Genomic DNA, 15,595 nt, shown 5'->3' on the forward strand with positions numbered 1-15,595 from the left:
ACCACTTTGAGAGGAATTTATATTCGGTGACTACTTGGCATGAAATCTTTACCGGTTGTTAGTGAAGCTAAGGGAGAGACTCTGTGATTCCAGAGTAAAAGTGTCGTGTAGCAAGTAATAATCCCTGTGACTAATTATGGGAGATAATTCGCGATTAGCTCCAATTGAAGCCCAGTCATAACTTCGTCCTCGAGCAATTCCACCGTTAATCCTGAAGCGGCTCAGGGTTGCCGGTAGAGGAACTCCCATTAGCATTAGCTCATGTTGGCCCTGACCTTACGCGGTTTCAGAAGACGAAGTCTAACTATGGGAAGTGTCGCCCACAGATAAGTACACCGCGCATAAATAGTGCATGTAGGACTTGGAAAGTGACCATAATGACAAGGGAGCACATTGAGGCGCTGCGCTCATCATGGTGCGTGAAGGCGTTGGCATTACGCTGGCCTCAATGATACATAAAAACCTAGATAGTTGGAGGTACAGAGACTACTCCGGCAGCGGTCCTTGTATGGAGTGTTTTGTATCTTTTTTTCAAGATGCTAATTAGGATCGTTTTAAATTCGTAAAAGAGTAGTCAATGAACTTACGAACTTAGTTCTTGGGTAAGAAGTAGAAAAGACTATAAAACTCTGAGATATTTAAATATAAGACATGCTACTTGGGGCTAATTAACTATGTATAATGATATACGTTAAATTCATTGGCGCATAAGTCCTGTTGTAAGCGTCAGGGTCTGCGTCACGAGAGGTTGCGCTTCTAGCCTCATCCTTTTTGAATAAGGACAGTAGGGCTCCACCAACATTCTAATATGCTGCTCATCATGTAAGCCCAAGTGATAGTGCATCGTTTCTTCTCTTCTAGTTAATTTGACTTACCACCGCTAGGATACTGTTAATCTTATTAAAGGCCGGACTGCGCATTTCAAGCTTAAATGGTAGTCGTCTGATAGTCTGATTGCCCGGTCCAGGTTACATCATGGCATGGCTCGTCGCGGTTTTGTAATTACGGGTTATTACGGCCTTAACCACAGCCGCTGTGGCTATGCCTGTCCCGAAAATCTAGCGGAAATATTGTGGCGCTGGGAGTCTAACAAGCGACAAGAGCGGCAAACTGCACAACTGAAAGTCTTGTTGCTCTAACTGTTTTGATCTACGCCGAATCGGCCAGCCGAGTGTCAGCTAAGTATCCGGCAGTTGGTGACGTGCGCCGATCAGCAGAGTTCGGATACATACCTGGGCCACAAGTTGAATTTGAATATTAGTTTCAGCTCATATGGACAGGACTGCATAGACAAATCTGCACGACATTATCAAGTGACTCTGAATATATCTACAAACCTGCAGAAGCTAGGAAGGCGGCGAGAAATGGGAGATTTTGCAACGATTTTTAGAAATGGCATATAACCAAACCAACCCTTACCCACGCCCCCTCATGTTTGTCCGTGACTTTAGGCGCTTTTAAGGTTTACCTTAGCCATAAAAGGCAACACACTTTAGGCGCTTTAAGGTGTGCCTTAGCCATAAAAGGCAACACTGAACCTATAAACGTCAACAATAAAACTTTCTTGCCGAGCCTCCCAAGTTGGCGCATTATACACTTGCCTCCTCCGTTGACTATCAGTGCAGCTTAACTTCAATTAGATCTGAACGCAAATACAGATTGGATACTATTGATACTCAGAAGAATGTCGCATGTCGCAATGCTGATTACATGGAAAAAATAAGGTAACTTACTCGGCACCACAAAACCTCCAAATTCAAAATTACGCGACCGAACTTGGCCAAGGGGTTTACGCCCGTAAATTTGCAGCGTAGGTGTCATTTGTAAACCTCCCTATTGACTGTACAATCAATCGTTCTCTTTCGCAGGCACAAATATGAGACATAAGTTGTATAACAGCTCACATTCGTGAAGACTTAATGGGGCTCATATTAATATCTGAATTAAATATGAACCTTAAGCCATACATAATAAATTCTTGTCAGAACTGGAGACAAGTCTAATGACAACTGCAACGGAAAATGCTCTGGTATATAGTCGAAGTGCATGCCGGATAAACATGTAAACATTGGCGATAGCGCAGGCCAAGTTTCACTAAGGCAGTGATAGTATCGAGAAAGTTATCCACGACAAGCAAGATCGCAAAACTTTTGATAAACACGCAGGATTTCTAGTTATTGGTGACGGAGTATTTGTTTATCCAATTGTAATTTAGTAGGACTGCAAGGTCAGATCTATGATAGCTATTTTCGTCGCTATCAGTAGTACAAAATTCTGTTATGCTAATAAAGCGCTTTTGACTAGCCAAGAGAATTTTACTAGAAAGCCTTACGCGAAAAGTTCACCGGACAGAGACAGAGGTGACAGGCCGGCCAGTGCGCACTCTCGGAAGACCAATGCATGTTTCTCCGCTTAAAGACCAACATACATTTAGACATTCTACAGATACCTCGCTGTGGATTGTAGTAAACTGATCGAAGAGAAATAGATATTCCGTTGCCTTTAATGGAGAATGCAGAGGCCAATCCACTGTCAATTTCGACTAATCCTTCTGGACTTTACTGCATTGTTCTTGGTGCCTTGATGAAACCCCAATCTTTGCCTCCCTCCCCATCGGACTTAATCCGGCAAAAGTTCGACAATTCCCATTACAGCTGGCATTTCGTTAGGGAGGTCTATACAAATTATTGCATTACTATCCTTTGTTGATGAAGGCAAAAATCTTCATCTTGGATTCTGACTGGGTTATCTGCTGTCGACCACATCGTCGAAAATGCCCTTTGAAATCTTTCAGTAATTGATTGAATAGCACTGCGTAGTCGGGCTGTGATGGGAGCAGCTACAATAATAATCGATGCAGCGAACTTGATGGGCCATATGTAGCAAACTCTCAGTTTGAAAACCTTGAACGGTATTGATTGGGGGTCGTCGAAGACTTTAAATTTATTTGCACTACAGCGCCGTCGCAGAAAGTTGCTTCTAAAGCAAAGAATGAGCTGGAAGTCAATATTTAGCGATGAGTAATGGATTTAGACCTTTCGAAGAAAACTATTACTTCCAGACTAACTGGCAATGAACGCATAATTCATTCGATAATGTTGGTTTTGTCCTTCTCGAACAGAATTACGGTTTCAGAGTTGCTTTCTCGCACTCTCTCGATTCTGGAGCATATTTGATCCAGCCGCCATATTTGTTAGTAATATCGCTTATCAATTGTCCTTGGTATTCAATCAAATCTTACAGGCAATGATCATGGGTGAAATAGAGCTTCTAGAATATCTCCTCTGTGGGGTATTTAGCGAGGCCCGGCGCAAGTAGGTGTTTGCCATAGTTAAGAAAAAGTGTCGGTAATCACTTTTTGGATCTGGGGATGCATCATAAGAATAAATTATTATGTGTGATACTGCTCGTGTTGCTTTTGTTACTTTCACATTATGTGTACATACGGGAATTGATGGTGCTTTATATACTCTGAGTCATACAAAGACACAAGAAGCAAACACGAAGTAAATGGAATTACACACAAGTCCGAAACATGGATTACTATCCAGGGGGTCATGTGGGGCTTTGACCCGGCTGCCGACAGTCTTCCAACTAAACCCCAGCAATGGGATGTCGAAAACCGCTAGCCCTGCCAAACAATGAGTGTAGCAGTGTACACCATACCCCACATTTGTGGAATCGCACACCGAACCAAAAGTATCAGAACGGGCACTAATTTACAGAAGTAAAAGATTAACCAGGCGTCTATGAATAAATATAGCTTATTTTTTTTAACTGACATTGGTCGATTCGAAATTCCTAACCAAGTTTGTCATCTAATAGATGCATACGTGAGCTGACGCAGGTCTGCCAGATGAGGTCCGGCTGTATCATGTTGCTGGACCCCAACTACCCAACACTTACGAAACCTTGGTACATCAGATCAGACACTTAGCGACAAAGTGTTCATTACCATTTTGTCCCGGTCAGAAAACAGCGGCTGCGACGATGTAAAATTGTGCGGAAATCACACGGTACGATATGTCCCTCTAATATGCTGCTGCTCACCATAATAACTCGTCGAAATGGCAACGGCTTCAGGGTAGTAGTCACCTAAGAGCTAGTCTCTCTATACATTTGCCAGTCATTTATCTGGCGAAGTCTAGATAAAGCAAAACTCATCAGGAGTGCTTCACTCAAACTGCATGACTCTCTGGTTGCCGCAATAAAATTGAACGACAGTAACGAGCTGGAAATGGCGAATGTGCAAAGGTGGAAATGCATAATCGTTGCAGGGTGCCAAAAACACAAGACCAGCGCATCGACAATCTGCAAACAGGTAATGCCACCACACTCGGGCGACTTCTCACTAACTCCAAGGTAAATTGCATTCTGTGAGTTCGTTCGAAGGTCGCAGAAGAGCCTCCATCAACCATTACCCGTATCGTTGCGTACGAACATTGACGATAGTAGTGAGGTAAGGTGTTTTGATATACACTCACTGGAGTTAATGTGCGACATACACATATTATGCATGCGAGCGGGAACGAGCATATTGTTTAATTGAGCAATAGCGCAACGTGAACAATGCTAATATGCACGATCGAACGCAAGCGGCAACGGCAGGGACGGGATGATCGAACATTCGGACGTCGACTGCATTAAGGTTCTGGGGACGATCAGCCGACTTACAAGTTGCCCGCAACGACTACTCTATAAAGGCGCCTTGTCCCACGCTTTTCACTTGTCTTATGTCTAATTGCAGAAATCAATATCAATGCGAAATAAGTCAATTTCCTATCTCTGTGCGCGTACCTTTCAGCATTTGTCATGTCACACTGTCTTCTATTTCTCATCTTAGTTTTTTTTCCACTAATAAATGCGAAACTTTGACTGTAATTGCTGTGGGCTTCCGTTGTCCGGCAGGATGTTATATAATATCACCGTACAAAATTGAGCAACTGCTCCTGGATAATTAATGATATCAATTATTATATACTATACAAGCAATACTTCGGAGATGCATTAACATTAGAGTCTGCCAAGCGCGTTGCAGGGACAACATAGTATTTTCACTCGGGCAGTGGTTTTGATGTACCAAGTCGGGTGCTGGGCTTTGAGCGGGCACGACGATTGGCGAACTAACAGAGTTAGATTCATTGAATTTCATACTACATGGAACATATCATACCCACACTTTAACTTGGTGATATTCAAGTCCACAAATGGTTGCCAGGATATCCATCTCGTAACAAGATGGACGAGATCGAATCTCAAACACCTTGCATAACACTTTGGCGACCTTATTTGAGAACTTACTGCGTCTGTCGGTAATCCTTTTGCGATGGTATTTGCGATCACCTCTTAATGCAAGCAAAGCCTGGTTAAAACGATTGCGAAAAATAGGAGGAACATCTTGTATTTGCGATTGTGCGCGCTAAAATCGCGGTTAATACTTCGATGCTCTCATTCAGGACTTCATCCGAAGCGATGAGCACATACCGCACAGGAAGCTTGATAGTAGATATCACAAAGAGACTGAGCTTGAGTCTTTGCCCTTTCATACTCAATAGCGTTGTCCACTAACGCACCGGAAGTTGTGTATATCGCAGTTGTCGTCAGTTGTAAGAATGATTGCGGCCTTTGGAGAGCCAAGTCTGGCATAGCCATTTCGCATGCATTTGCGAGAGCGTGCAAATCAAAAGATCGGGAATGTGCGGACATCGGTGGAATACCTATGGAATACGTGGTGTGTTGACTCTAGTTTATATACTACGGCGCACTTTGTCAATTAAAGTACGGCAAAGTGTGTCTGTGGCCAGGAGCAACAAAATTTACGTTGGCCGTGAGTAACTCAGTATATATGTCGGCTGACAAATGTGTAATAAAATGATGATAGAAGCAGACTTAGATTAACAAACGGCCGAGCGCACACAGCGTCACAAAAAAGGGGTATTGCTTAGAGCCTGAGACAGACTGAGCTATATCATGTTGGCGCTTTGACATTGTATGATTGTCCTTCGCAGATTGAAACGACAAGTGACACAGGATTGGCTCACATTTTACTGCAGGGGCTTTGGTAGTGCCTCCAGAAATTGAAATTCGAAATGATTCATTTCAAATATCGCTGTTAAATTTCGAAGTATTAAACGTTCTATATGTCAATTAGGGGCATATCTGTTAACCACCGGTTGCCCCCATTAACACAGCTTTGGAACATGGTCCAGTATCTCGAATATCCACAAGTTGTGTAATCTAGCTTCGGACAGCTACGGTCGCAAAGGTGCACTTACAAAAATATAAGTAGAGGAATATATCGTAATTTAATGGACCAACTACGTAACGTCTCACAATAACATAATAGTCAGTCGACGTGAGGCTGCGACATCCAGAAGGTCATAATTAGTACCATGGGGTATGAATGCACAATTTGACTACTGCTTCAACAAAGCAACCCCTTGTAGTGCAATGTGAGACACTTAAAATACATTTCGAGTGGGTCACTTTGTGCTTTGCCTAACACTCCAGATCTCATTGCAGTGAGGAGTCGCAATTGACATGTAACAATTTAGAAATTGATAATAAATTGCTAAGCGCGCTCGTGCTTCACTCCCTTACAAGCCACTGCGTCGTGTATATCTCGTTCTCTAGTCGCAATCAACAGACTACATTTTCCTATTGCAATTTAGTAACTCCGCTCGTTATGGACGTCTCTTCGATGTTTGAAACTGAGCAGCTATTTGAAATACCTCTTCCGAGGATCATGGAACTTGCAAAGGAGTACTCAGCTCACATTTACTTAATCCCAGAATATTATGCACCTTTGATTGCGCGCACAGAGGAGGTCGCTAGTCGAGCGCAGCAATTCGGCTATATATGCACACCCAAAGCGTTCATGCTACAGCCCGGAGACCAACCTACAATGATATCTTCTCTTGTTGGTGACAAAGTTTCTACTGAGCTTCTACCACCGATAGATCTGAAGCAAGCAGCAAAGAAATCTGGATCAGCGCAGCAATCCACTCAATCAAAGCAGAAAATTGCAAAGGTTCCTCGGCCTCGCAACGCGTTTATAATCTATAGAGGTGCAAAGCATGACGAGGTAATGAGACGAGGAGATATCTCGAATACTAGCGCTTCGAGAATTATAGCCAAGGTGAGAGATATTATTTCCTGAGATATCGCCCATGTAAAGTATCTAATATTCCCTTACTATATAGATGTGGAAAGATGAGCCATCTCATGTAAGGGAATATTATCGACGGCTTGCCATGGAAGAGAGCTTAAACCACAAGTTACAACATCCTGAATACAAATATTCCCCCCGTCGGCCAGGTGAAAAACAGCGCAGATCTAGGCGAACGAAGGACGAAAACTCGCTATCAGTCAGTCTGAGCAGCACGTCTGGAAGTAGAGTACGAAGACTGCCGTCGAGGAGTCCTAGTGTGTCGCATAGTCCAAGTTACGTGAAATCCGATATGGAGACGCATTCGTTTTCTGGAGAACTGTTTACAGTAGACTGCCTTCCGTTCTACTTTTCAGTTGAGGATCAAGGATGCAATGACGCGATGCAGGGTAAGCTGAGCTCTGTAGTAGTTGCCATGATATGCTACTAATAATATACTTCGTAAGTGCCAGATCCATTGAAAAATGTTACCAGTAACATTGAGATGATCGGCAACTCAATAATTCCTTGGCATGATGAACATGGAAGCCTATATATCTAGTTGGGACTTGGTTGAGGGAAGTCCATGTGAAACCTATCCGCGATGATCACATTTATTCCTTGTAACTCAATTTTGTAATGTTCAGTCATTCAGACAATTGGAACGCCTATTTGTATAGATATGGCACTCTCGTGCCACTTATTTTGTAATATACGCCCAAATGACAATTGTAAATTAACCAAGAATTTTGGTGTGCAAAAAGTACGGCTAAGCCAGTGTTCGTGCAAACGGTCGGGCTTTGACCCTTGCAGAAGAAGTCATAGCTTAATGGTGGTGCCATTGACATTCACCTGGCAAAATATACTTCTTACGGAAGCAACGGTCTAAGGTAAACCGAAACTTTAGTCAGAATAGCGAATGTGATACATCTAAATGTGATACATTCGTTTTGACTAGCAATTGTGAACACATTTTTAGCGATTGCGGCACCGGCGTTGAATGCCCAGAATTGCTATGATTTGATATGTAACAAAACACTCACCGCGAGACCTATAGCACAAATGATATATTATAAGTCGAGGCTCCCCACCATGCACTAGACGCAGAAACTGAGGCCACGGAGGAGCATTTGCGACGCGCAGGGACCTGGATCACTTGCACCATTTAAAAAATGCGCACCGAAAGTTTCGATTCACATCTGCGCTCGGCCGGCCCACTGTCTGATAACCAGGCCCAACTGGTCTAAAGACACAAATATATTATTATAACTCGTAGGAATTCTATCTTATTATTCTTACCTAGAGCAAATCCAAAATGCTCGGCCTTCGTTAGGACCTGACTTCCGAGTGACAAGCTGTATACATGGCTCGCCATGGACCGTACAACATGGTGCTTGAGGCTTCTGGAATAACACTTTCCAATCAATGCTATTTGAGCTTCTCGCCTGCAGACACAACAATCAGCTGAGAAGAATTACACTGTATAAATTGATCATTCTCACGTACTTACAGTGACGGAAGTTGAACCCGCGTAGCCGCTCTCTTCGATTGCCCGGGATACTCGGGAAATTTCTTCGCTAAAAAATGAACTCTCCTCGGTGTCTGAAGCAAATTCATCACCACCCTCTTTTATTGCCGTGCTACTGCTGTGGGATGGTGGCTGCTTAAAAAAAGCTGTCAACTTCTTTTGCTGATTGCTCCGTTTAGAAGTCCCATTAGATGATGGCACTAATTTTCTTTTGTGAATAACCTTGGTGCTTGTTAGATTCTCTACGTTCCTATCAGGTTTGTCCATCTTATCGGCTCCTGGTGCTTGTTCTACTTGTAGAGGTACTGTCGATGCAACTGATATTCGAGGACCCGAAGCCTTAAACATCTCTAATATACTACGCCGACCTGAAAACTCAGGAAAATACCTAGCAGCTAGTCGTGGCGTATCTTCTGGATCGGCCATAAATTTGTTCGCCCAATCAATCGGAAATTGTAAGTCGGCATAGACAGGACAGTGGTCAGATCCAAGTAATTCGGGAAGAATATTTGCCGCAGAGCATATGTTGGATAGTGCCTTAGTGCACAATAAATAGTCTAAGCGTGAGCCTGTGTCATGATTAGCAAATGCGACTGTATACATCAAGTAGTATAGAGGCCGGTCATACCATAATTGCCTGGTCTTGCGTTTATTTTCTGGTTCCAGCAGGTATACATCCCCTCTCGTGCAGGGAAGAGTAGACGGCAAACATCAACAAGAATTCCGCTAGGATGAGGTACTAGGAGGGTGTCCAGTAACTGCCTTGCAAAGGTAGCTTTAAAATCCAAATTATCCCCGTCCTTGACGCATTCCCCAGGATCCGCTGTGTCGATTCTATCTCGAATAATATTTATGTCGCCGACTAAAATAACTTCACGCATCTCGATCTCAACCAGTTGTCGGATGCGATTGCTGAGAGTCGTCAGGAAGGTCTCTCTATAGTGAGAACGATCGCCCGTCGAATTTGCTGGGCAATACACACATATCAAGACAAACTTTCGAAAATCTAATACCAACGTCCGGCCCTCAGAATCAATTTCCTGCCCATCGGACGGATTTATTACGTAGTCGTATCCGCCAATATTGCTTTCCGATTCTCGATATGATAATTTTCTGCCATTCGATCCAAGATCAAAACTTTCTAGGCATCCCGTAATACCTTCTTCGGCTTTAAACGGTCTGCAAACTGAATCCCTTGTATAGACAGCCACACCAGAATATCCCTTTTTGTACCGTGAAAAGGAAAAAAAGGCTTCAAACCCTGGAACTATGGCCATACTTTCTTCAATATCCTTGCGCTGAAGTTTTGTCTCCTGAAAGCATACAATGTCTGCATCAAGCATATCAAACATCGTGGCCCAGGTTCGGCATACATTCCATGGGTGGAATTGCAGCACATTGCGTATGCCGCAAATGTTGAACGTCACTATTCGAATTCTGCGCGAAGGTGAAGATGGCGTCGGAGAGCTGGGAATTAAACATGAAGTGCCGTCGCTCATATTGGCCGGTGCAATCGTTGGAACAATGCTTTCTTGCTGTGATAGCACCGTTCATTACCTGACAGTAATAATTCCAGGCACATTAACTTGGCAACATATGGTGGTGCTTAGGGCAGTAACTGGATCGCGAACACGGCACAGAAGCTTTAGTACCAGACCCTCGATTATCTTAAGGGCAAGGGGAATGATGTGCAGCAGTGCTTCTCCACAATTCAACAGGCGAGACATATACATACATGTAGTCATGCTCGAAATCATTAGAAACATCGTCGATTAGATAATTTTATTACATTTATATTTAACTATGCTCCTCTACTGTATGAAATAAGAGTGAGCACTACTTCGTTGTGCTGGCTTCCTGTAGCAGTCATCTTACTCCCAGTCAGAAGCAATATCTCGTACATTGCGATGTAAATTAATAGTAACCGCTCACTCAATGCCATAATTTATGACACCAATGCCTACGGCTTCCATCAATCACCGATACTGTCCTGAGGATGTGATGTTTGTCCAACCGTTTCCCGCCGATGCAGATATCACAGATCATAGCTTTTAGTCTTCCGTTCCATTATGTCAAGCTAACACGTTCCCAGAAGCCAAATCCCAGTAACAGTTTCTCAATTCCATCGTTGGATCCCGAGCAGCACATACACATAATATCGTGGTTCTTAGTTGAACTCACATTACTTCTGCTCGTTCTCATAGATGCGCCTCAACAACTGCGGGGAACATCGAGTGCTTGTCAACGAGAAGTCAGCAGTGCACCAATTAGATCTCAACAAAAGTTTCCAGCTTCTGTTACAGCACGCTCCGTCGATGGTCTCAGCGCTATTCTGCATCTGTAACTCTCGAACTATGCATTGAGTATCGGAAATGTGCGCCGCCTTGTCTGTAAAGCGCCCATCACATCTCTATCCTGTACGTTTCTGGGACACGGTTGTACTTATCATCGAAGCCCCACCGAATTGGAACTCGAAGCGTATCACCATCATAACGAAACTATCTCAAGTGCTCATCCATTCAATAAAACTCTTGGATAGCTGGTGTTTACTATCGTTGTCATTTGTCAACTATCGATCATATAATCATTGGTCAGGCTTGATTCGGGTGGCCCAACGAACAGTTCAAGGGGAATGACGGGGAGATCTCGGTCGATGAACATGGAAGTAGGAGAGTTGGCAGAGTAGGCAGAGTGGGACCTGAAATTGACATATTGCGTGTATTGGATGATTTGTTCGTTCGAGTGCCAGGAATAGTAGGATGAGGTAAAGTGGATCGTTCTATCGTTTCCGGCGGATTGAGTACTAAAAGGCTCGGTGAGCCATCCATTGGAGAAGTTATGTGGTCTCTTGTTGTGAACTTGGTTTCAATGGCCTCTGGTATCTCGATCAATACCAAGTGGATAATGACCGAGGCACTCAAAGATTAGAGTCAGATGATTTCTGCAGCAGCTATATGCTGCATCTAATCCCATGGCCCTCAGAATCTAGCAATCCCACGAATGAGAAGCATTGGCCTCATTGTTGGAATCAACTTTAGTGTCTTCGAAAGACGTTATGGCACCATATACCCTGACAGAATTGTCTAATAGTAACAAGTATTTTTGCATATTTTAAGCGAGATGATTTCGCATTCAATGTGGTGAACTTGGCATGGAATTTGCTCTTGTTATTTATGTACTGCATATATTCCTGTTTAACAGTGTGCACATATTAGTTTACTAGGTACTAGCCGGTGGTGCTCGTCGACCTCTTTAGGAATCCATCAGCTCTATCTTCTGGGCCACAATCCTCATGAACCGTCAGAGCATCATCGCTGCTGGCTCCTGGCTGATGCAACGAGCTCCAGAGGGGATCGCGTGTCAGGATGTCATCACATAATAATATGACATGCCGCTCCTCCAGCTTGTAAATATATCAAATTCTGCTACGTGCCAGAGCACTTCAAGTCTGTAACCGAACGTACTACGAGTGCAGATTTATCAGACAATGCAATGAAACTGAAAACCTTATGACTATATGGCGGCACTTAACAAAATTATAGACTACTCTTACTAGTTGGCCACGACTCGCTGACATAATTATTCTGTCTGCAACAGTATGCATCATAAGGTCAGTGAAAATCTCTCCTAATTTTTTCGTAGATGCGGTATAGCTGTTTTCCGATTGTCCTTTTGGTTGACAAGTGAACTCTATTCAATACATTACACTTCAGAAGTATTGACCGGTAAAGATAGGAACGTGAGCAAATAAATACTGTCTTACTCTCTTTGTAGTGGCGCACATTCTTCCTGTTCACGCGTACGGCTTTTGATTTGGATGAGGCCTCACAAACCCTGAAAGTTGAGCTGATTGCCAGAAACTATCAAAAATAATTTTATTTTTGTGTCGACTTCAACAGTCATGTAATTTATGATTTTATATGAAGATTATGGCACTGCTGATACTGCGTTATATACGAAATCCGAATCCGCAAGCAGCATAGCAGCAAAGCACAGTTGATTTGGGTCATAATCGCCATTTGGAGAGGGCTGTCTCTGTCTCCGATGCAACCATATCGTTCACAATAAGTCGCGTTGAAGTGACATTCCCTGCACTAATTTCCTCCTGCATCATAACAGGAATAACTTCTGATGTTACATGTGCAGTGGAAGCTAATAACCTGTTCCTTGACTCTTTGTGTCAACGCAGACCCAAATTCAACATATCATGTATATGCTGCGAATTGCTTGCCAAGATCAAATTGGTTTGTGGCTTGTCGGTTTGGGGCCCTCTTGATTTGCTTTCTTTTGTCCTATCGGTATATACTATCGATAATGAGGCTGCAGCCGACCACAATATATAAAGGGCAATAAATCCGCGTGGTGTACATGACAATAGACAACAACAAGAATTAGGAGCACAAGTGTTCACACCAAAATGCCAAACATCGACCATCGATGCCCATGCTCGGTAATCCTGATGGCTCTAGGCGATACGGTCGGGAGTAGTCTTTCCCATCGGCAAAACTGAACTCTTCAGCAATTCTTGCTCTACGGACATACCCAAGAACATTTCGCACCCATTAGATATATTACATCTTAATATAAATATAAATTGAAATTAAAATAGAATACAAAGACTGGATCAAACCAGGACGAAAGAACGTTGACCGACATTCGACGTGTCAACTGCTGTGCGTTTGCTTGTGAAACTTGTCCTTAACTAATGACCAAACTCCACTCGCTGAACACGATGGGTATCTTCGACCAAGTATAGAGAACATGATAAAGATGCCGGACGCCATTTAGCGTCATACTTACCGCCGCTGGGTGTCTGGGAGAAATCCCTCAACGCGGGAACGAATCCTAATAATAATACAAACATGTAATCCAAGGGGTCAGTGAAAGGATTGAAGATTGCTCATCCAGCGCAACGACTCGAGATGGAGCAGCAATATGCCAATTGTCGGACATCAAAAGTCAGCCATTCGTCAACAGTTTTCCCATCTAGAAAGAAATACTAATAAAGCCAGGCGGTGGACATTCACAGGCAACGGTTGAGCCACAACTCGATCTCTTTGATTACAGCTAATTACACAAAGAGATGCCACACCGAGAGAATACACAAAGTTGTCCAAGAATAATATCTTGAAGCATTGGAGAACAGATTACTTTGGTATAAAAAAGTGATTCGTGTGCATGTAATGATCCACTTATTGTGCGAGGTACCACTGCGGTGGTGAAACGATAAGTACGATCAAATGAGCGATAAGAATATCAATTGTCTATGCTGGTGATGTGCGTTCCCGGATATGCGGGGGCGTTCAGACAGTACAGCGTTCCCACAGAAATGTTCAATAATGAAGAATGCGTGTTCCATAAACTGCAATGTCGTCGTTGAGCTTGACCGTTAATAGATACGTACTTTATGCTGCCGCTAACAAACAGTTTACAAAAGTACATTGTCACGATTTCCTAACTGTCGATCGTCGGCTAACGGTTCAGAATATTAAAAGCCTTTGACAAACCGATGATGGATTCACAATTGCAGGCACACAGGCACATGACGCAGCAACGGTCGGGGTTTGCTGAATTGAAAACGATGATGGCTTCTCAGAGAAGACTATTCGATTTGGCCAGCCAGCCTTACCGTTGTAATCGATGGAGATATGATGAACTGGCTGATAGTGAAGAGGGTAGACGATGAATAACCTCTTAGATGCATTAGTATGATTGTTCTGCACATGCTAGTGATAGAAATCTAAAGAACTATAACCCTGGTAATGCCAATCGAACAAGAAAAGGAACAATAAAATGATCGTTATCACTCCGAGGGGACACAAGTCATTTATATGCAGGCCCGAGAGTGATTGACCCAGGCGAAGGACATGAAGTACAGAGAGGGTTGTCCACCTTTCATCGACTGGCAGTCAATTCGTTGGAAGCAGTGCAACGACCAACAACTCATCAGGTCTCACTAATGTGATGCTCCACTGCCCACGAGGATGACCCACACAAAAATGTACTGTTCCACACTGTTCCACAACTCAACATGGTTCTGCAGTAATTGGATTTATATTTAGCTGCAACTCCCTTCTCGCACACAACATAGGTCACAAGACAAGAGGCTCAGTTGAAGTTAGTAATATATAATTATGATGATGACCGTGCATTGCATCCGTCACCTTTGATATACCTCCGTTCATCAACCAGATTACCTCGCAATTGATGTAATATATGATATCTCATGCATTGGCAACGGTATCCCTCTCCTTTCTCTACCGCTGTGGGGTCTAACCAATCTCCGCGTTCAATTTCAAACCTTCCGCTTCAGGATATCGAACACTCCTAATGATTCTCTTCCCACGGCGTGCCTGTACATGGAGTAGCTGCTTCTGATATTTCCCAGTCCCCTCGAGATTTCCCCTTCCCTCCAATAGCAGGACCTATACCGTTCATAAACCTGCTATCTCAATGGTGACTCATAGTCCAATGTAGCCTGTGTGTTATCAGACTATGTAAGGAAAAGAGTTACAGGACGCAGACATAACATAACAACCCCACCAGACGCGCCCTCGCTTTCATCTATGCTATGAACTTCTAGACAGAACGAGGGCTCCACAAAAAGGACCAGATAATTATAAATGCTGCGTCTCGTTAATTCCAATCGGGGCAGGATGTCGTACGAAATTGCACAGTAGAGTAAGCGTTAGCCGCCAATATAACAAGAATATACATGCGTTAATGCGTCGGTGGTGGGCCATGCTATCGCCTGAATTCGTCGTCGACTATCGCTTCCGCATCAGTTCTAAGAAAAATTGTAGAGACTTGTTTTATAGTAGATAATCTACTTGCTTAACATCTTATTATCGGTTGCAAAGCCTTGTGACGATGGCTATAGGTGAGAATACATGCTACCGATCCAGCAGCTGTATAGATTT

The 15,595-nt window shown here is 43.3% G+C and overlaps 3 protein-coding genes across 3 annotated transcripts; 1 reads left to right on the forward strand and 2 right to left on the reverse strand.

Annotated features, from left to right (window-relative positions):
• Window positions 1–5,054: 5,054 nt before the first annotated feature.
• V1508DRAFT_462461 (uncharacterized protein) lies at window positions 5,055–5,789 on the reverse strand (the record flags this gene model as incomplete). The annotated part of the gene is made up of 3 exons (XM_066942836.1): window positions 5,485–5,789; window positions 5,174–5,419; window positions 5,055–5,123 (listed from the first exon to the last, which is right to left on the reverse strand). Exons 1-3 carry the CDS (start codon window positions 5,704–5,706, stop codon window positions 5,055–5,057), a joined length of 537 nt encoding a protein of 178 aa, XP_066795206.1. The 5' UTR covers window positions 5,707–5,789.
• An 876-nt stretch (window positions 5,790–6,665) lies between these two features.
• On the forward strand, window positions 6,666–7,866 carry V1508DRAFT_419408 (uncharacterized protein). Its single transcript, XM_066940596.1, has 3 exons — window positions 6,666–7,138; window positions 7,203–7,557; window positions 7,615–7,866. Exons 1-3 carry the CDS (start codon window positions 6,686–6,688, stop codon window positions 7,707–7,709), a joined length of 903 nt encoding a protein of 300 aa, XP_066795207.1. The 5' UTR covers window positions 6,666–6,685; the 3' UTR covers window positions 7,710–7,866.
• Window positions 7,867–8,645: 779 nt separating this feature from the next.
• V1508DRAFT_356065 (Endonuclease/exonuclease/phosphatase) lies at window positions 8,646–10,174 on the reverse strand (the record flags this gene model as incomplete). Its single annotated transcript, XM_066936978.1, has 2 exons — window positions 8,646–9,244; window positions 9,304–10,174. 2 exons carry the CDS (start codon window positions 10,172–10,174, stop codon window positions 8,646–8,648), a joined length of 1,470 nt encoding a protein of 489 aa, XP_066795208.1.
• Between the last annotated feature and the right edge of the window lie 5,421 nt (window positions 10,175–15,595).

This window comes from Lipomyces doorenjongii (assembly GCF_038497915.1).
Source record: "Lipomyces doorenjongii strain NRRL Y-27504 unplaced genomic scaffold V1508scaffold_32, whole genome shotgun sequence".
Lineage (NCBI taxonomy): Eukaryota > Fungi > Ascomycota > Lipomycetes > Lipomycetales > Lipomycetaceae > Lipomyces > Lipomyces doorenjongii.

What these genes read in the sequence shown, in the direction of transcription:
- V1508DRAFT_419408 (XM_066940596.1), top strand. Translation starts at nt 6,686, where the DNA reads ATGGACGTCTCTTCGATGTTTGAAACTGAGCAGCTATTTGAAATACCT. An exon ending in CTTCGAGAATTATAGCCAAG is followed by an intron (nt 7,139 to 7,202) that starts GTGAGAGATATT and finishes CTTACTATATAG; the next exon opens with ATGTGGAAAGATGAGCCATC. An exon ending in ATGCAATGACGCGATGCAGG is followed by an intron (nt 7,558 to 7,614) that starts GTAAGCTGAGCT and finishes ATACTTCGTAAG; the next exon opens with TGCCAGATCCATTGAAAAAT.